The sequence below is a fragment of the Bubalus bubalis genome, chromosome 1 (assembly GCF_019923935.1).
Source record: "Bubalus bubalis isolate 160015118507 breed Murrah chromosome 1, NDDB_SH_1, whole genome shotgun sequence".
NCBI lineage: Eukaryota > Metazoa > Chordata > Mammalia > Artiodactyla > Bovidae > Bubalus > Bubalus bubalis.
Window position 1 is genome coordinate 193827663 of NC_059157.1, and position 22654 is coordinate 193850316.

At 50.7% G+C, this 22654-nt stretch overlaps 1 protein-coding gene across 2 annotated transcripts in view; it reads left to right on the plus strand.

The window, feature by feature from the left end:
- SIM2 (SIM bHLH transcription factor 2) overlaps positions 1-22654 on the plus strand; it is a 51519-nt gene that overhangs the window by 20790 nt on the left and 8075 nt on the right. For both annotated transcript variants that reach the window (XM_025293721.3, XM_025293724.3), the window contains exons 5-7: positions 1978-2063; positions 5555-5754; positions 12549-12655. In XM_025293721.3, the coding sequence (XP_025149506.3) occupies positions 1978-2063; positions 5555-5754; positions 12549-12655 (393 nt within the window). The remainder of the gene's footprint in view (positions 1-1977; positions 2064-5554; positions 5755-12548; positions 12656-22654) is intronic.

Genomic DNA, 22654 nt, shown 5'->3' on the forward strand with positions numbered 1-22654 from the left:
GGGGCTGTGTGGGACTCATTTCCACAGCCAAGCAAGCGTTCAGGCTTTGAGGTTCACAAGCGGTTCGTTTTCTCCCCGATTTCTCATCTTCAGAGTTATTTTTTTGTGTCTGAACTGACCTCATTGTTTTATGGTAAGAAAATAATGAGACGTGGCGCTCTCCCCCAAACTGTATAATTTCTGGGGGTGATGTTCTTTAGACCTGAGCGTGGAACCGTGGCAGACTGGCCGCCATGTTAAAGGGAAGCTCCCCGGCCCCAGCCTGGGCGGAGGAATTATGGGTAAACGTGAAAGCCCCGCCCACTGGGGGAGCCGGCGCCTCTGAGGCGACTGGGAGGGGCGCAAGGCATTCCATTCCCCGTGGTAACCTTTCTTTAAAAATTAATTTATTAACCACCACCAAATGCCTGTTTATTTAGAGTGGACTGACCTCGCTCTCACCCGGGGCGAGGACGCTCTACCGTCCGTGCCCAGAGAGCGGATGTCCGCTCAGTAAGGCGGAGGGTGTTTGCTCAGGTTGTTCGTCACCTCAGTCGTATCCGACTGTGAGACCCCATGGACTGTAGCCCGCCAGGCTCCTCCATCCATGGGATTTCCCAGGCAAGAATCCTGGAGTGGGTAGCCGTTTCCTTCTCCAGGAGATCATCCCAACGCAGGGATTGAACCCACGTCTCCTGCGTTGGCAGGTGGATTCTTTGCCACTGAGCCACATGGGAAGCCCGTTTTCTTGGGGGATGTCTGCATTTGCAATAGTAAGGTGGAGATTTGTGTGTGAGGGCTTGGAAGGGAATGAAGGAAAGGCTTGGGCAGCCAGAGAAGGAGTGGGTGGGGAGCGGGGTCCACCCAGTGCTGTAACTCAGGGTGAACGCTTTGATCAGGCCCAGTGGGTTCACTGGGCCGTGTGCCCAGTCCCATGTGGCTGGGCAGTCCTGGTGCCCATGGTCATGTGCACACTGATGGGAGGCACCCTGGGGCTGGCTCCCTCTGCCAAAGAAAAGCCTGCCCTTCTGAGTCCTGGTCAGATGCGGGAAGTCAGATGCTTCTAAGCTACCAGGCAGCACAGCACCAGCCCGAGGCCGGCCAAGGCAATTCTCCGGACACCAGGCCTCTCCATGGCTGCCAGAGGGACCACGGGCAGGTTGAACTGGGCAGGGTCCCTAGACAGAGATTCTCACCTTGGCCCCAGGCTGGTGTTTCTGAGGTTCTTGATATGGCCTTGTTTCTGGAGCACATGGAAGCCACACAGGGCCAGGCTAGTCTCCTCAACCCACTGGAGGCCTGAAAGTGAAAGTGTTAGTCTCTCAGTCATGTCCGCCTGTTTATGACCCCATGGACTGTGTAACCCGCCAGGCTCCTCTGTCCATGGTATTCTCCAGGCAGGATCCCTTCTCCAAGGGATCCTCCCAACCCAGGGATTGAACCTGGTTCTCCCGCATTGCAGGTGGGTTCTTTACCTTCTTAGCCACCACCCAGGGCCTCAGTTCAGTTCAGTCGCTCAGTCGTGTCCGACTCTTTGCAACCCCATGTGTCACAGCACACCAGGCCTCTCTGTCCATCACCAACTCCCGGAGTTCACTCAGACTCATGTCCATTGAGTCGGTGATGCCATCCAGCCATCTCATCCTCTGTCATCCCCTTTTCCTCCTGCCCCCAATCTGTCCCAGCATCAGAGTCTTTTCCAATGAGTCAACTCTTCACATGAGGTGGCCAAAGTACTGGAGTTTCAGCTTTAGCATCATTTCTTCCAAAGAACACCCAGGACTGATCTCCATTAGAATGGACTGGTTGGATCTCCTTGCAGTCCAAGGGACTTTTCCTGGTCACCAGCAAAAGTGCTCTGGCTGGGGGTCTGGGCGGCCCTGCGCGGAGGACTCTAGCTGCTGGATCTGGCCCTGAGGGTTTATTGAGAGCCTGGGGATGAAGTCAGGGAAAACGTTGTGGGACAGTTTGCCAATCTAACCTCCTACCTGCTTTCAGAGTATGAGATCGAGAGGTCATTCTTTCTTCGAATGAAGTGTGTCTTGGCGAAAAGAAACGCTGGCTTGACATGCAGTGGATACAAGGTACCCAGCCTCGGGGCTCACAGGTGGAGAGGGGGCGGTGGCGGGTCTTCACTGTGCTCTGTGTTCTGCTGCACATTCAGGAATATCTGCAGACAGGCAGGTGGGGAGACCTAAGCGTTCTATACCGCCTAATGTAGAACTTTCTAGGGACACCACTCATAGCAAATGCGAAAGCTGGCATTTTACAAGGATGTCCCAGGCAGGTTGGGTTGCGTTGAGACCAGGAATACATGGGGCTAAGGGTAATATTTGACTTGGCACCTGCAGGTTCTACTCTGCACGCAGGGCAGTCCCTCTAGAGTAGCCACATCTAGACTTTGTCCTGCTGCAGAGAAAAGGATCCTAAGCCCATCACTCTGGAGCGAAAGGTGGACAGGAGCCTTTTTATTTTTTCAGGTTTTTCACTTTGTGTTGGGGTGTAGCCAGTTAACAATGTTAAGATAGTTTCAGGTGAACCAGCAAAGTGACTCAGCCATTTGTATACATGTATCCCTTCTCCCCCAGATTCCCCTCCCATCCAGGCTGCCACATGACATTGAGCAGAATTCCCTGTGTTGTACAGTAGGACCTTATTGGTTATCCATTTTAAATATGGCAGTGTGTACATGTCATCCCAAACTCCCTAACTATCCCTTCAGAAAGGAGCCTTTTTGCAGGAGAATTTGTATAAAAGGAGGGAGGGGTGAAGTGAAAAGAGAGGGGATGGTTTTGTGTCTTTGTCCTCTCTTTCTGGAATACCCTTCTCCCTTCCTCTCCATCCCAGGGTCTGCCTTTCCCCAGCCTCTCCTCAGCCCCCTCCTTTGAGCCTCACTCCTAGCTCCTCCCTTTGACCTTCACCTCAAGCTTATTTCATAATCTGGGCAATGAGTTTCATATCTGCTGTCCCAGAACCCCAGCCTCAGAGATGGGAGCCTGCAGCACTGCCCCACACACAGGAGCTATTCTTCTGGAGACTTGGGTCCTGGGTTGTTTCTGACTCTTATTACCCATCCAACTGGCTCATCTTAAGTAAAACCCATCACCCACCTTGTCCTCAATTTCCTCATCAGTAAAATGGGAGGATAGGTTTCATGGGTAAGGTTTGTTCCAGCTCCAAAGACTGAGTGCATTTGGGAATACTGGAGGAAAATTTTTGAAAAGAGAATATTTTAGCTGCTCATCACTACTGTTAGGATGATCTTGAGCCTTTCAAGATTTTACTGACTGTAACTTATGTAAATGCTTCCAATATTGAGGTTTAAAGCTGTGCACATGTTTCTGTTTGACATCTGCAACTCTACAAACACTTTCTTGTATACGGTTCTTGCCTAGAACAGTTGTTAATAGAAGGGTTTCTATATAGCCACTCTGAATTTTTGCTTATTGTTGTTGTGCAGTCGCTCAGTCATGTCTGACTCTCTGTGACCCCATGGACTGCAGCACACCAGGCTTCCCTGTCCTTCATTATCTCCCGGAGTTTGCTCAAACTCACGTCCATTGAGTTGGTAATGCCATCCGACCGTCTTCCTCTGTCACACCCTTCTCCTTCTGCCCTCTATCTTTCCAAGCATCAGGGTCTTTTCCAGTGACTTGACTCTTCACATCAGGTGCCCAAAGTATTGGAACTTCAGCTTCAGTATCAGTCCCAATGAATACTTGGTGTTGATTTCCTTTCGGATTGACTGGTTTGATCTCCTTGCTGTCCAAGGGACTCTCAGGAGTCTTCTCTAGCACCACAGTTCTAAAGCATCAATTCTTTGGCACTCAACCTTCCTTATGATCCAACTCTCACATCCCTACATGTACGTGAACGTGAAGTCGCCCAGTCGTGTCCAACTCTTTGCAACCCCATGGACTGTAGCCTACCAGGCTCCTCTGTCCATGGGATTTTCCAAGCAATAGTACTGGAGTGGATTGCCATTTCCTTCTCCAAGGGATCTTCCCAACCCAGAGGTCGAACCTGGGTCTCCCGCATTGTAGACAGACGCTTTACCATCTGAGCCACCAGGGAAGTCCCTACACGACTACTGGAAAAACTATAGCTTTGACTATATGGACCTTTGTCAGCAAAGTGATGTCTCTGGTTTTTAATATGCTGCCTAGGTTTATCATAGCTTTTCTTCCAAGAAACAACCATCTTTTTTGCTTATTACCAGTAGATAAAATCTTAAATTATAAATAAGGTAAATAGGGACTTCCTTGATGGTCCAGTAGTTAAGAATCCATCTTCCAGGACAGGAGATGCAGGTTTGATTCCTGGTCAGGAAACTAAGTTCTCACACGCTGTGGGGCAACTAAACTGACATTCCACAACTAAGACCCAGCACAGCCAAATAAATAAATATTTCCAAAAAATAAATAAGGTAAAATTTAAAATGAGGGCTTTTTGCACTGAAAGAATTCTTAATTTACTGGAGTGATATAGTTTGTCAAATGATATCAATGTCAAGTTAACAGTTGCCAAGTTCATCCTCATCAGGGGGTGATAAGCATAAGAATCATTACTGAAGTAAACATTATGGAACAAAAAGTTCAGTTCAGTTGCTAAGGTTATGTCCAACTCTTTGCAACCCCATGGACTACAGTACACCAGGCTTCCCTCTCCATCACCAACTCCCAGAGCTTGCTCAAACTCATGTCCATCAAGTCAGTGATGCCATCCAACCATCTCGTTCTCTGTCATCCCCTTCTCCTCCCGCCTTCAGTCTTTCCCAGAATCAGGATCTTTTCCAATGAGTCAGTTCTCATCAGGTGGTCAAAGTATTGGAACTTCAGCTTCAGCATCAGTCCTTCCAATAATATTCAATACTGATTTCCTTTAGGATGGACTGGTTGGATCTCCTTGCAGTCCAAGGGATTCTCAAGAGTCTTCTCCAACACCACAGTTCAAAAGCATCAATTCTTTGGCGCTCAGCTTTCTTTATAGTCCAACTCTCACATCCATACTTGACTACTGGAGAAACCATAGCTTCCCAAAATGTCTTTGTGTGCCATCTAATTGCAACTTGGCCCTGAGTTAAAGTGAAAGTGCTAGACACTCAGTTGTGTCTGACTCTGCAACTCCATGGACTGTAGTTTGCCATGCTCCTCTGTTCATGGACTTCTCTAGGTGAGAATACTGGAGTGAGTTGCCATTTCCTTCTCCAGGGGATCTTCCTGACCCAGGGATCAAACCCGGGTCTTCTGCATTGCAGGTGGATTCTTTATCATCTGAGCCACAGGGGAAGCCTGTTAATTATGCCTAAATCCATTTTGCAGTACGTTAGAATCCCCTCTTGTGGAGTTACCTAAGCATAGTCAATTACATAAGACAAACCTTATATTTAATTATGATATTACCTCCTAAGAAAGAAGCAGAGTTCATTTCTTCCAAGCAGTGAATCAGGCATCTGTCAGCATGTTGGCCACGGGGCTCAGTAGTGGCTGGGCTTGGGGATATTCCAGCTCATTCCAGAAAGCAAGCAGGCCCAGAGTCAGGAAGGTATGAGGCTGACCCTGTCTCTCTTTCCCAGGTCATCCATTGCAGCGGCTACCTGAAGATCAGGCAGTATATGCTGGACATGTCCCTGTACGACTCGTGCTACCAGATCGTGGGGCTGGTGGCTGTGGGCCAGTCGCTGCCGCCCAGCGCCATCACCGAGATCAAGCTGCACAGCAACATGTTCATGTTCAGGGCCAGCCTCGACCTGAAGCTGATATTCTTGGATTCCAGGTGAGTCTGGCACCTGCTGCAGCAAAGTTCCAGAAGATTCTGATGGTGGAAACCGGACCCTGGAAGCTACACTATTAAACCAAAATGTAACAAGCAGGAGGCCGTACTCAGAATGCGAATTAGAAAGAGATTTAGTGAAAAGAAGTCAAGAATTGAAAGAATTAGTATCAACCTTAATATTCAGGAGTGACTGGCTTCTCCAGCTTATAGGTACTTGTTTTTTTGTTTATATTTTCATTATCTCACTGGAGTTTGAACTGGAAGTACGTGTTGTAGGCAACAGCCTTTTCTGCAGGCCCATGATGTCCGGATTCTGCCTCATATCTCCGTCAAGTTGGTAGGACATTAAAACAAACAGAAAGTTTCCACTCTGAGTGGTGTGTGTTGCGGGAGGCCTTCCAGCGCCAACTGGCAGGAAGCCAGGCTCTGACGGTCACCACAGGACGGGGCAGCAGGCAGAGAGGTGGCCTTTCCCCGGGGGAGAGCTGTGGGCTCAGCTCCACAAGCAGCTTTCGGGGCCTGGGCTGGGAGGCCACCTCCAGTGGATGGGGAGGGGGCGCTGCAGCCCCAGACTGTTTGCCACTGGGCAAAGCCCAGGGATTTGAGAATCTCTTCTCAGAGAGAGGAGGGAAGGTGGACGGGGCAGAGGCACTGACCTGTTGTCTTGCTCGGCCTGGGGGAGCCTGCTGGCAGGGGGAGGCCTGAGGGGGACACTCCCTGGGCTTCCGTTTTCTTCATTCACTCTGCTGCCCACAGGGCTGTAAAGGAAAGATGAAACTAGATGGTAGATGGGAAGTGTTTGTAAAAGGATAAAACCTGATATACCTGCAAGGTGAGTCATCTTGCTTCCTGGCCTTTTAGATACCTCGGCTGTACAGACAGGAACAAGTGGTCAGAGACCCCACTCCTGACTTTTGGTGTGTGTAGCTGAGCTTTCTTGGAGAAAAATTAATATATATGTATATACACTTACGGCAGTAGTGTGTGTGTGTGTGTGTATATGCACATATGGTAATAGTGGTGAAGAACCCTCCTGCCCATGCAGGAGACATAAGAGATATGGGTTCAATCCCTGGATCGGGAAGATCCCCTGGAGGAGGGCATGGCAACCCACTGTAGTATTCTTATCTGGAGAATCCCATGGACAGAGGAGCCTGGCAGGTGACAGTCCATAGGGTTGCAGAGTCAGACCCAACTGAAGTGACTTAGGAAGCAGGCCTGCACATATATGTATGTGTATATAAATACACATATGTATAGCACATTTTCCCTGTATGTCTTGAAGCTAGGATTTATTGATTTTTTTCCACTTCTTTTTTAAAAAGATCTGTTAAAACTTACAGTAGTTGTAGTGCACGGGCTTAGTAGCCCTGAGACGTGTGGGATCTTCCCAAACCAGGGATCGAACCCATGTCCCCTGCATTGGCAGGCAGATTCTTAACCACTGGACCACCAGGGAAGTCTTTTTTCCACTTTTAAAACATTGCAGTAAAATATACATAACATAAACTTGATCATTTTACCCATTCATGGAATAAAAGTAAACTTACCTGGCTAAGGATGGGAGATGAAGACATTAATTAGTTTAGTTAATCGTAAATGCATCTCAGAACCACTCGGAGGTAGAGGCATGGCAAGGCATGGCCTTACAAAGTCGTCATCATGCTCCCAGAAACTCTAAGCCAAAGAGGAAACATAACTCCTTAGGGGAAGGATGCTGGCCTGATGCTGCCCGGGGATGTTTCCCTGCAGTAAAGATGGGAGCACCTGCAGGGGAGGAGCCAGGCATGGGGTAGACAGCACCACCCACAGTGACAGAGCAGCTCTCTCCAGACTTAGGAACCACTTCTAAAAGGGACTTCTTCCCTGGTGGTCCGGTGATTAAGATTCCATGCTCCCAATGCAGGGGGCATGGATTCGATTCCTAGTTAAAAAACTAATATCCCCGCATGCTGCAAAACATAGCCAAAAAGACCAAAAAAAAGTGGACTGCAAGAAAATCCACTGGCTGTGTTTATTATTGTAGAAATTTGGGAGAATATGACAGGTTTCTCCTTTGTTTTGTCTCCCACTTTTTCTTCAGCCATCCTGGGGAAAGCCTCTGAAGCTCAGTGAATTCTCTAGAAGAGGAAAGAGGGGTGTTTCCCCAGAGGAGAGAGTTCGGGTCTTCTCGAGCTGTTCCATCCACACAGCTCTGACACGGGAGGGACAAAGGAAGGCTTTACGGAAGAGGGTGTGCAACCTTAGCTCAGAGGCCAGCTTCCTCCTGTAGGGACCTCAGATGCGAGTTTTCCTCTGCTTCGGGGTGGGCTGAAAGCAAGGTGGTCATGCCAAGGAAGACTTCCTGTCTCTATAGGAAGCTTCCAAGTACAAGGAAACTTCTAGCAAAGCCTTGAGGTGCTTCTGAACCCCAGCCACCCAGGAGGTCCTTAAGATGGTCTGAAATTTGCCGGGAAATTCTTCACACTCTGGCCTTCAGGCGGTTGTAGCAGTTGAAAGGCCACTGGGCCGGGGGACAGAGGAGCCGGCCCAGTGCTGGGTGGGCAGCAGAATGCCCTGGTAGTGTGACGTCAGTTCCTATATCCAAACCCCAGAAGCCACAGAGAGGGGTTGGCCTGAAGCCCAGCAGCTCCAAAGTCACAAGGGCCAGGGTGGTGGGCCTGGTGGAGGGGGCCCAGCCGCCCCCCACCCACCCACCCAGCATAATCCCAGAGAAAACTGAACTCGACAAAACCTGAAATTCGGTTCATAGGGGTTTTGTGGTATTTCACTTTGAAACTGTAGCTGGTGCTTTTGCTAAGGATGGGTGAACCCGACGATGTTTGGGGTTTGGCAAATCCCCCTGACAGGTCTTCAGACACTAGAGGGTTGGAAAAAACCAAGAAGGCATGCTGCCAAAGCCTTCCCTTCCCTTTAATTTTTTAAAGCCGGTGTGTACTTTGATGAGAAACTTAATACATGTGTTTCTGATTCATTTACACGTTCGGGACCATTGTCCTGAAACTACGTCTAACGGGTCTGGGAAGCCTCTTTCATTCCCACACGGTAAAGATGCCTGGTTTTCTTCTTGGGTGGGGGGGAGCCAGACGTCTCAATTTTCCTGCCACACAGAGGCAGACTCCGGTGGGGCCTGAAGTTCTAGGTGGCCCTCAGACAGGTCCCCTGGGCCCTGAGAGGCTCTGGCCTGTGCAAATTCCCTTTCTACCCACCTCGAGCCCCATCTCCTTCCTGCCCTGGAGGAACACCATGGAAATGTGTACACCAAATAGTGAATGATTCCAGGGAAATATGAGGCTCACAGAGATTTATGACCCGAAGCCCATGCAGAGCTCAACAGAAAGGGGAGCGGGTTAGGGAATGAAAGTGAGGTCAAATTTCCCCGTTTAATTTACAGCTAGCATTTCAGATCTGGGCCAGCAGGGCCCCCAGTCCGTGCCACCCTCAGTCCCCACTTATTTCTCACCGTGGCCTCACCGCCCTTGGAATCTCCTCTTGTCCCCTTCTTTCATCTGTTCTTGAGTATCTGTCACCAAGATGTTGGGGCCACCTCCTCCTGGGACGTGGTTCCCAACACAGTTGCCCAAGGCCTGGGAGTCAATATCACGGCCACATGCAGTTCTTACCTGCGAGTGGAGCGATCCATGTGCTAGTGATGATGCCATCGTGGGAGCTGGGAACTACTCTTCTTCAAAGAGCTAAAGTGGGAAATCAGTATGCCTGAGGCTTAATGAAAATAAGAACAAAGTAGGGGCGTATAAGCACCAGGAGAGTGTTTTCATGTCCACAGTGAGCTTAAGGCTTGCTTTCAGTCACAACAGTTTGGGATATATGTTTTGCTATTTCTGGGGGCTCTAAGACAGTCCTCCATTGATAAAGAGGCCTCAGTGTCTCCATTATTCCCCATATCTCATCCATAGGAATCACCCCATCATAGCATTATCACCCTGAGACCAGCTGTGCCAGTTAACAGTGTCCACTGTGGACAGGAGGGTTACAGGTTTGCACATGCAATAGGCGAGATGTGAAATCAACCCAAGTATCCATCATTAGGTGAAAGGATAAACAAAATGTAGTGTCTACATAAAGTAGAATGTTATGCAACCATTAAAAGGAATGACATTCTGATAGATGCTACGGCAGGAATGAACCGTGAAAGCATGTTAAGTGAAAGAGAAGCCAGAAGCAAAAGGTCAAATATTATATCCCTCCTCTTAGATGAAATTTCTAGAGTAGACAAATTCACAGAGATAGAAAGTAGAAGAGAAATTGCCAGGGCCTTGGGGAGGGGAAGTGGGGAATCATTGTTTAATGGATACAGTTTCTGTTCTGGGTGGTGAAAAGTTCTGGAAGTGGAAGTGGTGATGGTCATTGTGAATTGTACCCTTTAATATGGTTAAAATTGTAAATTTTATGTTGTGCATATTTCAACTATGAGGATTTTTAAAGGATTCACAGTAATTTTTAAAACGTTCTCTTTCCCAAAAGCCCTAGCGAGAGGACATTTTCTCACCTTGGCAGCTTCTCCTGATATTAGTAACAAGTTCACTCTTTTTAAAAAAAAAAACATATATATTTATTTATTAATGTATTTATCCATTTGGCTGCACCAGGTCTTAGTTGTGGCATGTGGGATCTAGTTCCCTGACCACAGATGGAACCCAGGCCCCTTGCATTGGGAGTGCAGTGTTTAGCCACTGGACCATGAGGGAAGTCCCAAGAAGTTCACTGTTAAACATCCTCTGATAAGCTTTACCCTGAAAAGGGATACAGTCTTCAGTTCAGTTCAGTTGCTCAGTCATGTCTGACTCTTTGCGACCCCATGAATCACAGCAGGCCAGGCCTCCCTGTCCATCACCAACTCCCGGAGTTCATTCAGACTCATGTCCATCGAGTCAGTGATGCCATCCAGCCATCTCATCCTCTGTCGTCCCCTTCTCCTCTTGCCCCCAATCCCTCCCAGCATCAGAGTCTTTTCCAATGAGTCAACTCTTCGCATGAGGTGGCCAAAGTACTGGAGTTTCAGCTTTAGCATCATTCCTTCCAAAGAAATCCCAGGGCTGATCTCCTTTAGAATGGACTGGTTGGATCTCCTTGCAGTCCAAGGAACTCTCAAGAGCCTTCTCCAACACCACAGTTCAAAAGCATCAATTCTTCAGGGCTCAGCTTTCTTCACAGTCCCAACTATCACATCCATACATGACCACTGGAAAAACCATAGCGTTGACTAGACGGACCTTTGTTGGCAAAGTAATGTCTCTGCTTTTCAATATGCTATCTAGGTGGGTCATAACTTTCCTTCCAAGGAGTAAGCGTCTTTTAATTTCATGGCTGCAGTCACCATCTGTAGTGATTTTGGAGCCCAGAAAAATAAAGTCTGACACTATTTCCAGTTTCCCCTTCTATTTCCCATGAAGTGGTGGGACCAGATGCCATGATCTTCGTTTTCTGAATGTTGATCTTTAAGCCAACTTTTTCACTCTGCTCTTTCACTTTCATCAAGAGGCTTTTGGGTTCCTCTTCACTTTCTGCCACAGGGGTGGTGTCATCTGCATATCTGAGGTTATTGATATTTCTCCCGGCAATCTTGATTCCAGCTTGTGCTTCTTCCAGCCTAGCGTTTCTCATGATGTACTCTGCATATAAATTAAATAAGCAGGGTGACAATATGCAGCCTTGACATACTCCTTTTCCTATTTGGAACCAGTCTGTTGTTCCATGTCCAGTTCTAACTGTTGCTTCCTGACCTGCATATAGGTTTCTTAAGAGGCAGGTCAGGTGGTCTGGTATTCCCATCTCTTTCAGAATTTTCCACAGTTTATTGTGATCCACACAAAGGCTTTGGCATAGTCAGTAAAGCAGAAATATATGTTTTTCTGGAATTCTCTTGCTTTTTCGATGATCCAGCATATGTTGGCAATTTGATCTCTGGTTCCTCTGCCTTTTCTAAAACCAGCTTGAACATCTGGAAGTTCACGGTTCACGTATTGCTGAAGCCTGACTTGGAGAATTTTGAGCATTACTTTTCTAGCGTGTGAGATGAGTGCAATTGTGCAGTAGTTTGAGCATTCTTTGGCATTGCCTTTCTTTGGGATTAGAATGAAAACTGACCTTTTCCAGTCCTGTGGCCACTGCTGAGTTTTGATACAGTTTTAAGTCATTCCAAAATTTTTTTTTTTTTTAGCACCTCCTGCAGTTGCTTGCTTAAGACTATTATTGAAACTCTTAAATATCCCACAGATTTCATAAAATAAGTCCTTTTTATAATTTTATTTATTTTTATTTTTGTCTGCTCTGGGTCTTTGTTGCTGCATGGGCTTTTCTCTCGTTGTGGCAAGTGGGAGCTGGTCTTCACTGTGGTGCACGGGCTTGGGCTCCAGGCATGCAGGCTTCAGTCCCTGCGGCTCTCAAACTCTAGTGCACAGGCTCAACAGTTGTGGCGCACAGGCTTAGTTTCTCAGAGACATGTGGGACCTTCCCACATGGGACCAGGGATTGAACCCATGTCTCCTACCTTGGCAGGCAGATTGCTATCCACTGAGCCACCAGCAAAGCCCCCAAACCTTCTTCTAACTAGTGGTTTCAGAAGGACATTCCTGCTCATGAAGAGTGTGGCGTCCTGCAGCAGGCTGGGGTTCACAGACTTTCTTCTTGTAAAAAAGATCATACTTAGTTTCCAACATCAACAACTCCACCAAGCCGTTTCTCATCTGATTCGTTGGCAAAACCGACATTACTGTAAATGAAAGGCAATCTCAGGGCTGTATAACTCACCAGGAGCTGCCGTCCTTCCCTAGGGTGACAGAGCTGACCGGGTACGAGCCTCAGGACCTGATTGAGAAGACCCTGTACCATCACGTGCACGGCTGTGACGTCTTCCACCTCCGCTACGCGCACCACCTCCGTGAGTACCAGGTCACCCTGGCCGGGAGCCCTGGCAGCCGGGAAGGAGCGCCACACAGTGGGGACGGTACCCGGGCAGCCAGGAGGGGGCGCCACAGAGTCCGGACGGCACCTTGGCAGCCAGGAGGGGGCGCCACAGAGTGAGGACGGCACCCGGGCAGCCAGGAGGGGGCGCCACAGAGTCCGGACGGTGCCCTGGTTTGCTGCAGCGACTCCCCATCCCGTACACACGGCTCTGAGGCCTCAGATCTGTCTCTGGCCAGCCCTGGATTTCAGCACAGCCCCTTGTCAGCTCTCAAACATCTAAGGAAACCCTGGCAGGTGTGGGATGGCTGCTGGAGTCTAGATTATGGATGTGGAATCTCAATTGCTCTGGATGGCCATCTGGATGCCAGTTATGGATAACAACCAAAGCAGAAGAACTGATCATTTACAGGGAACTTACTACCATCCAGCTCTAGTTTAAGGGATTACATACGTTACCAAGCCAGTGAGGGAGGTTCTTATGTGCGTGATCCTCCTTTTACTGTTGAGAACACCGAGGTTCAGAGAGGTTGCCCATGGTCACACAGCAAGGAGGGGGCAGAGCTGGGTGCTGAATCCAGCAAATTTGGTCTCCAATGGCTGGGAAGCTCAGGGAGACCACAGGTTCCTAGGATGGGAGAAATTCACATGGAAAGAGAAAATAAACAGTACTCCATTTGCAAATGGAGGCGGTTTGGGGACCATACAATAGGAGGGTGGGGGTGCTAGTCACTGAAATGTCTAGACAAGTATCGCTTTCTTTTCTAGAATCCAAATTGAGGCAGCAGATAACTGGGATGGAGTAGAATACCTCATCCTCCCAGCGTCTAGCCCTGCCACACTGATGGCCGGTTCAGGGGTGCTTGTTCATGGGGTGCAGAGGGCTGGGGAAGCCGGAGCTGCTGGGACACGGCCCCGATGGCACATCCTGCTTCTTGCTGTGTGAGGAGGACTGAGAGGCGTCAGAGGACAGGTTGCTGGGGTGGGCTGGAGGTGGACGGTGGGTCTAGGGGCTCCCTGGCCATTTGGTGACAGCTGGAACCTGGTCAGCCCGGCAGTTGCTAGGGTGTCGCTGTTCTTTTGTCCTGAGTCACTCAGGGCAGAGACGCGTGACGACTGGGACATTGGCTGGGCAGACCCGTCGCTTCTTCCTGTTCCTTGTAAGTCACGTGGAAAGAACTCTCCCTGCTCAGAGACACGGAACTGTGAGCAGCCTTTTCTTTATTTTAGTACAAATGGCCAATCATGCTCTCGTATAAACACCCCTGATCTTAAAGCCTGGCTTGGTAGGAAGCAGCTGCCTAATATTGGGATGGGTTTTTAGGTCGGAGTCACTGATTCAGGAGCCAGATGGCTTCCTTGTGCAAACAGGGTGGGAAGTGTCCATTACAGAATGAGATCTTTGAGGGCCTGAATGGGCAGGCGGTAGAGGGGAGCAGTGGGGAGCATGTGCTCTGGAGTAAGGAGAGTGGACTGGGACGTGGAATACGGTGTGCACCACGGAGCAGTCTAGAAGGGAAGACAGGCTGGGGGCAGGGGATCAAATGGAAGCGTTCACACCTCCACACACCCCCCTACCACTGTTGGGATATCCGAGGGGAAGCCCCAGCACTGGGGTTCCCAGCCCCATCCCCCTGAGACAGGAGGGCTTGGGAGCCTCTCTCTGCAGCATAGGAGTTAACAGTAAATCCTTGAATTACACGGAGGGAGAGTTGTTCCCCAAAGAGTGGAAGCAACTTGGGAAATCTGACCTGGAAATGTAGAGAAAGGAAGCTAATGGAATTAAAAGTCTTTGTTTTAAATACCATTTTTAAATATCTCTCACACTGACTAGCTAACAGAGGGGAGCAGGGGATTTTTCAGGCAAAATAAATTCAACTCGGGCTTTGGAAACTGGCCATGGTGGTGGCCAGTGGGAGGCTCCCAGGTTCCCCAGTATAGACCAAGTGCTTTTCACCTATCGAACCTGAGGGCCGGGTGGGCCAGGAGGTGGAGAGGCCTATGGGTGGGACTGGCGCCCCCTGGGCCTGTTGGGCACTCTGGTCTTCAGTGGTTCTGACTACTCGATGGGTCTCCAGCATGTCCACCAGGAGCCCCTGGTCTTCCCCAGCTCATGTGACTTCCCAGAACCGGAAGGGAGTGTGTTTGTGAGGTCTCCTGCGATTCACGTGATGAGTTCACCTTCCTTTATTTGGAATGGGGATTTCCAGACCTTGCGGTTATCAAAGGGACCTTGAGAGGGAAGGTGCACCCGGGCATCTCAGAGACACGCAGAAAAGGTGGAGGGTTTACATACCAGAGGGAGAATGGCTTTCTTTCCCAAATGAGCTGTAGAATTGGTCAATCAAAGACGGAGAACAGCGGTATTGACAGTGATTGCTGTGTGACTCTGACCTTCACTGTGGCCGAGAAGCCTCTGCAGAGGCAGGAGGCCCAGAGCGGGGGGCAGCGGGCCCCGGGGTGGATGGGTGTGGCCTCAGATCCCACCCGGCTCCCCTCCACCAGCTTCCCCGCACCCCATATCAGTGTGTCAGCAAAGCAGCAGCCCAGGCTCCTACCCACACATGGGGCAGAGGTGGGTCTCAGCCTTGGCTCCAGCCTTGGGACCCACCCCCCTCCAGACGCCCCCTCCCAGCAGCCAAGACACCACCCTGAAGGTCACTGACCCTCAGAGCTGGAGCTTTGGATGAGGAAAGCGATGATGGTCCTCAACCGGGGCAGGTGTTTGGAGGCAGGTCTTCACGTGTAGAGCTCGGGCGATGCTGAACGTGTGGTCCCCGAGGCCTCGCTCTCTTTCCCGGGCTTCCTGTTCCCACCTCTCCACCCCCAGGGAGGCTTGGCGTTGCCTTACCTTCCTTAAACTCCAGAAGCTGAGTTAGGTCCAAGGGCAGCAGGTTATCTGGACTGTCGCCGAAGCAGGGTAGTGAGTGGGAAGGACCTACGGAAGGGAGGGAGCCCCTGAGGGAGGCAGCATGTCGGTCGGCGCTGCTGACGGGCCCTCCATGCCCCGGGGACCCTAAGCCGGGCAGGACCCCTGCCCCCGGTGGGTGCTGAGGGAAGAGGGGGTGCAGGTACTTAACACCCCAGCAGGCATCAGCCAGGCACTCTTGGGATGTCAAGTCTGCCTGCTTATCCGTCCTCTGTCAGCATGGGCTCGGCCTAAGAAGGGCCAGGAGTGGGGGCTCTGGGGGGACGGGAGGGAGGTCTGGGGGGAAGGGGGGACCACCAGGGAGGAAGGGGGGGTCTCTGGGAGTTTCTGGTGCGTTGGCCCACGTGACGGTCCTCTCTCCACAGCGTCTGCTCAGCTTCCCCACTCCCTGGCCTCGTGGTCCTCTCTCCACAAGCTGCCCTCGCTTCCTGCGCAGGCCGGTCTCCTCGTTCGCTCTCTCTGTCTCTGTCTCTGTCTCTGTCTCTCTCTCTCTCTCTCTCTCTCTCGGGGGGACAGGCCCTCATCGCCCCAGGTCCCCGTCAGGTGGGGGAGTGTTCTCCACACATGAGCTCCCGAGGCCAGGCTGAGGCGCGCCGCCCTTGGGCCCGGGCTCGGGGAGGTGCCCCTGGGCTGGGCTGGGCTCTGTCTGACGGCTTGCCCTCCTCTCGGCTCCCGCGTGGACCGCATGAGTCAGCCCTGACAGAACTCCGCCGACTGGGTGAGGAGCCGCACAAGAGTGTTTTCTCACTGAGCTGGAGGCCGGAAGTCAAGGTCGGGGGTCACGGGGCTGGGTTCTGCCCTCTCTCCTTGGCGTGTGGATGCCCAGCCATCTTCTCCCTGTGTCCTCCTCCTGTGTCTGGGTCGCTTTCTCCTTTCTTTCTTCTGAGGACCTGGTCACACGGGGTCAGGCTCACCCACGTGACTTCATGTTATCCGATCACCTCTTTAAAGGCCCTGTCTCCAGACACAGTCATGTTGTGTGATGCTGGGGTTGGGACATCAACGTGTGAACTTGTCAGTCAGGGGGACACAATTCAGCCCATGAAAAGGGCTTCTTTTCAGTGTCTCTCTGCCCTCACCTGGGGGGTGGGCACAGTCCCGTTCCCACTGGACACCCTGGCTTGGGGAGGACAGGAGAGGAGACGGAGGAGGTGGGACGCGTTCCTTCACCAGGTGACATTTTGGTCGTGTCTCTGGCCGCTCTGGTGGCTCAGGGGCCCAGCCAACCTCCCGCCCTGCAGGGTCCCCACGAGTCCCCATGATGGCCCCTGAGGACGGGGCTTCGGGTCCTTCAGTCCAGCCACACCCAGAGCTGCCCTGGGGGCTGCCTGGGACCTGGGCGGCCACTCGGCTTTGGCTGCTTCTCCCCTAGCCGCTGCAGCTGAACGCGGCCACAGTGACCCTCTCACTGGGCCTCTCAGGCCTCCAAGGCCCCTGGGGGAGCCGCTTTCTGTGAGACGCACGGACCTTCTGTCTTTGAAGAAAATTAACAGCTGTGGACACCCAGGACCAAAGGAGGTCACCCTCTGGTTCTCCCAGGCCAAGCTGTCTCCTCCATACTGTGATCCGAAACCGAGGAGCCAGGCACAGGGCTCTGCTAGAGGCCTGATCGGACGTCATGAACGGAGGCTCTAGAGGACCGTGGTCAGCCATACGGTTTTCACACATTCTTCAAAATATTATCTTAACCGGGAGCAGGAGTCCACAGTCTGAAGAAAGCACAGCCCCTAAAGACAGAATCAACGCCTTCCAGAAACACAGCCTTGCGAGGAGTAGCAGGGCTGGCCAGCGTGGTTTTGGGGAGCCCGGCCTTCCAGAGGGCACGAGACAAGGGGGCAGGGATGGCCCCAGCACCTCGCGGCACCTCAACCTGTGGTCAGTGGGGTCCTGGGCATTCCCAGCTGAGCTTTCCAAGGGAGACTGTGCCAGGGCTCCCCCCAGAACATTCTGTAAGGGGGTCCTCTAGGGCAGGGGTCCCCAACCTCTGTGATCTAATGCCTGATGATCTGAGGTGGAGCTGATGTAATAATAATAGAAATAAAGTGCACAATAAATGTGATATACTTGAATCATCACGAAATCATCCCCCCCACTCCACCTCAGTTTGTGGAAAAACTGTCTTCCACAAAACTGGTCCCTGGTGCTCAAAGGTTGGGACCGCTGTTCCAGAGGCTTCTCTGGGGAATGTCTTGGGACCTCCTGGCTTGTTCCCCTCACTGCCTCCTGGTGGCTGAGGGGCAGTCCTGCAGCCCCATTACAGGGCTGTGGGGACAGGCTCCCCGACTGGAGCGTGCCCCCTCGCTGCCTTCGTGAAGCATTTGGGGACTCTTTCTTGTATGTAGGGGGCTTGACCTGCAGGTCCTGGAGGTGGGCAGGGGGCAGCCTGGTGCACAGGTGGGGCAGGGATCAATGGGTGTGTGTCAAGGGACACTGAGCAGAGTTCTTGTGGACACAGTGTTTAGGAAGAACCTAATGTCTGCATAGCTGTTCATCCAAAGTAGTGGAGAATCTCACCTACTTTCCTAGGGAGGCCCCTGTCCAGAGTGGGCCAAGCCCCAATGCCAAAGAGAACACAGGCTGTGTCCAACCATCAAAACATTTCAGTGTTCCAAAAAGGCTTCGAAGCCTGAGCACGTGGAACATATTTCAAGCAACAACTGTCATAACAAAATTATAAAGCCTTTGACTGTGTGGATTACAACAGATTGTGGAAAATTCTTCAAGAGATGGGAATACCAGACCACCTGACCTGCCTCCTGCATACAGAGAAATCTGTATGCAGGTCAAGAAGCAACAGTTAGAACTGGACAAGCAACAACAGACTGGTTCCAAATCGGGAAAGGAGTACGTCAAGGCTGTATATCGTCACCCTGCTTATTTAACTTCTATGCAGAGTACATCATGAGAAACGCTGGGCTGGATGAAGCACAAGCTGGATTCAAAATTGCCAGGAGAAATATCATAACTTCAGATATGCAGATGACACCACCCTTATGGCAGAAAGTGAAGAACTAAAGAGCCTTTAGATGAAAGTGAAAGAGGAGAGTGAAAAAGTTGGCTTAAAGCTCAACATTCAGAAAACTAAGATCATGGCATCTGGTCCCATCACTTCATGGCAAATAGATGGGCAAACAATGGAAAAACAGTGACAGACTTTATTTTGGGGGGATCCAAAATCATTGCAGATGGTGACTGCAGCCATGAAATTAAAATATGCTTGCTCCTTGGAAGAAAAGCTATGACCAACCTAGATAGCATATTAAAAAGCAGAGACATTATTTTACCAACAAAGGTCCATCTAGTCAAGGCTATGGTTTTTCCAGTAGTCATGTGTGGATGTGACCGTTGGACTATAAGGAAAGCTGAGTGCCAAAGAACTGATGCTTTTGAACTGTGGTGTTGGAGAAGACTCTTGAGAGTCCCTTGGACTGCAGGGAGATCCAACTAGTCAATACTAAAGGGAATCAGTCCTGAATATTCATTGGAAGCTGAAACTCCAATATTTTGGCCAGCTGGTGCAAAGAACTGACTCATTGGAAAAGACCCTGATGCTGGGAAAGATTGAAGGCAGGAGGAGAAGGGGATGACAGAGGATGAGATGGTTGGATAGCATCACTGACTTGATGGACATGAGTTTGAGCAAGCTGCAGGGGGTTGGTGATGCAGAGGGAAGCCTGGCATACTGCAGTCCATGGGGTCGCAATGGGTTGGACACGACTGAGCAACTGAACTGAGATAAGGCAACTGGTGTAGACCCATGGAGAACACACTCTAAATGACACACAAGAGTCATAGACTCAAATGCTTACGGGACCAGGCATGTAACATGAATGTATGAACGGGCTCAGGGCAAGAGAGTGGTGGAGCTTATGGTCAACTGGAGAACACATGACCTGTCCAAGGGTGTTCTGATGGTAACAGCAACTCTATGCCACCAACAAAGCGTGTCTGTGGACACGTGTCCATGGGATGTCAGCTGGTCTTCAGATAGAAGATACACTTGCGGGCTTCCCTGGTGGCCCAGTGGTAAAGAATCCCATCCGCCAGTGCAGGAGACACAGGTTCGATCCCCGATCTGGGAAGATCCCTTAATTGCTGTGAAGCAATGAAGCCTTCGTGCCACAACTTCTGCGCCTATCCTCTGGAGCTTGCAAGCCATAACTGCTGAAGCCTTCGAGCTCTAGAGCCCATGCTCTGCAACAAGAGAACCCACTGCAGTGAGAAGCCTGCACGCCACCACCGGAGAGTAGCCACACGTAGAGAAAAGCCCGCACTGCCACAAAGATCCAGCGCGGCCAAAAAACACATAAATAAAACTGGTTTTTTAAAAAAGATACACTTTAAAGGAGTTCTCCAATTTCCAGTGAGGACTTTAGATTGACGTTCCAGGGAGATTGGCTTCTGCTGCTGGCTTCTCTGGCCTGTGGACTGAAACGGACGAGGGAGCTTAACTCACACACAGATCCCTTCCATATGTTGCCCTCCAAGCAGAGTCTGGAGGTTGAAGCAGCTCTGCCTTGCTGACGAAGGTGTGGGGAGCCCATGCCTTAACTGGGAGCCATGAGCCAGGGAACCGGAAGTAATCTAGAAAGCACAGTGCCGTCTACACGCCGCCCTGCTCCCCGGGAGCAGTTTCGGGTGTTTATAGGTGTGACCCGATGGGTCTGCGGAACCTGTCCTCTGTGCTGTCTCACTGTGCAGATGTTGCACAGTGTGGCCTTCTGGAAGTTCTTCCCGCCGCCCGCCCCCCGCCCCCTGAACTTTCCAGATCTTCTTACGAACCAGACTGCCTCCAGCAGCAGGTGTAGAGCAGTGGGGTGTTACCAGGGCTGGGGGGCATGTAGGCACACTGAGACCCGCTCCCCTAAGGACCACGTGGCTTGTCTTCAGTCTTGCCAACTGCAGTCTCCCTGGGGCCCCATTGGCAGCAGAGACTGAGATGAGAGTCCGGAGGAACACGGGGACCGCACTTACATCTTCCCCACGGGGGTGGTTTAGTCTTCTGTGGCAGCCGTAAAAAGTGAAAGTGGTAGTCACTCAGTCGTGTCCAACTCTTTGTGACCCCATGGACTGGGGCCCGCCAGGCTCCTCTGTCCACGGGATTTCACAGGCAAGGATACCGGGGTGGATTGCCATTTCTTTCTCCAAGGGATCTCCCCACCCAGGGATCAAAACCGAGTCTACCGCATTGCGGCCATAACCAAACACCAAAACCAAGCGGCATGAAGTAACAGAAACGTCTTGTCTCACAGTCCTTGGGGCCAGAAGTCCTGCATCACGGCGTCGGCAGGGCCGGCTTTCCTCTGGAGCTTCTGGGGTCTGAGCCTTCTTGCCTCCTCCAGGTTTTGGTGGCTGCTGGCATCCCTGGCTTGTGGCCTCCTACTCCATTCTCTGCCTTCGTGTCCCTCTGTGGGTCTGTGTCTTCTCCTTTCTGTCTCCTACAGGGACACGTTATTAAATTTACTGCCCTCCCTAATCCAGAATGATAACATCCTTAAGATCCTTATTTACATCTACAAAGACGCTTTTCCCAGGTATGAGTCACATTCACAGGTTCTTGAATTTAGAATATAGAATATATCTTTTAAGGGGGTGCTATTCAACCCATGACAGGTGGTGAAGTGAAGTGAAAGTCCCACTCAGTCGTGTCTGAGTCTTCTCGACCCCGTGGCTCCTCTGTACGTGGAATTCTCCAGGCCAGAATACCGGAGTGGGTAGCTGTTCCCTTCTCCAGCAGATCTTCCCAACCCAGAAACTGAACTGGGGCCTCCTGCATTTCAGGCAGGTTCTTTACCAGCTGAGCCACCAGGGAAGCCCACAGGTGTCATCGGCACCCTTTTAGCTCTTAAAATTCAAAACAGAAATGGAACTTATGCTTGTGGCCAAAGTTTACTTTCCTTCCAGAGGCCAGCTCATTGACCTGGCTCTGCCTCCAGGGAAAATTCTGGAAGCAGGAGGAATTCTGGAGGAACCAGGAAGGCTATCTGTCTTTCTGGATAGTGCATCTGTGGAACCGAAAGTTCTATTCCTAAGTGGCCTCGGAAAACCGTGACCATTGGCTTTCATCTGGACATGGGTCCCCTGATGTGGGAGACACTGCAGCCCAGACGGAGGGGCAGCTGAAGGCTTCGGGGACATCTCCCCCCGACCCCCACAGACCACCACAGTTAGCAGGGCCTTACGCCATAGCCCTCACCTGGGAAACTGGCAGATGGCTGATTCAGTTCAACAGATTGGATGAGGAGCTCCAACCAAGAACGTTGTAATTAAGTATCTAGGATTTCAACTTATATCAATATGTTGATTATCAGCATGAGTCACAGAGAAGAAAAAAAATTTTTTTTATTTTTTTTTAACATGTACCTATGTTTGTTTGGTCTCTGTACCTAAGTTTAATCTTAGCAGAATCAGGAAGGGTCAGAGCTAATAAAATAACTGCAAATTCTGCTGTTTGAATCCTAATCTAAAATAGTTGGGATAAATATTCTAATATTCATTGTATCTAGCTTAAGGTGATTATGAGGAGATTTTTAGGAATATTGTAAGGATTAAGGGGAAGCCTAAAGTATAAGATAAGAAAAAGGAAAAGTGTACTGTCATAGTCCCAGGGCCTTTATAGATACTGCAAGGAATAGATTTCAAAGCCAAAGAGATTAACGAGTGTTTCAGTTGAAGAAAGAACGACACCTCAGGAAATCCACAGACAGGCCCTCAGTTTGACCCTGTGGCCTCTCTTTGGGGGGCCATGAGCAAATTGTGAACTGAGTTTCCCCTGTGCGTTGGCTCACACCCATCCCTGTAAGTAGCTTTCCAGAACCTTTGAAAGGCCCACTGCCCCATCCTGCCTCAGCAGGCCTGGAGAAACGAGAGTCAGAGCACCTGGCTTGGGCCCCAGCCATGCTCTCAAGCTGTGTTAGCCCTGGTTTCCTGGTGATGCCCACCTGCCATGGGTGTAGGGGGATAAATGAGGCAGTGCCTGCGAAAATGAGCTGGAACTAGAAACCTTGTATTTTGTTCTTCAAATAGTAACCCTTTGGACTTCCCTGG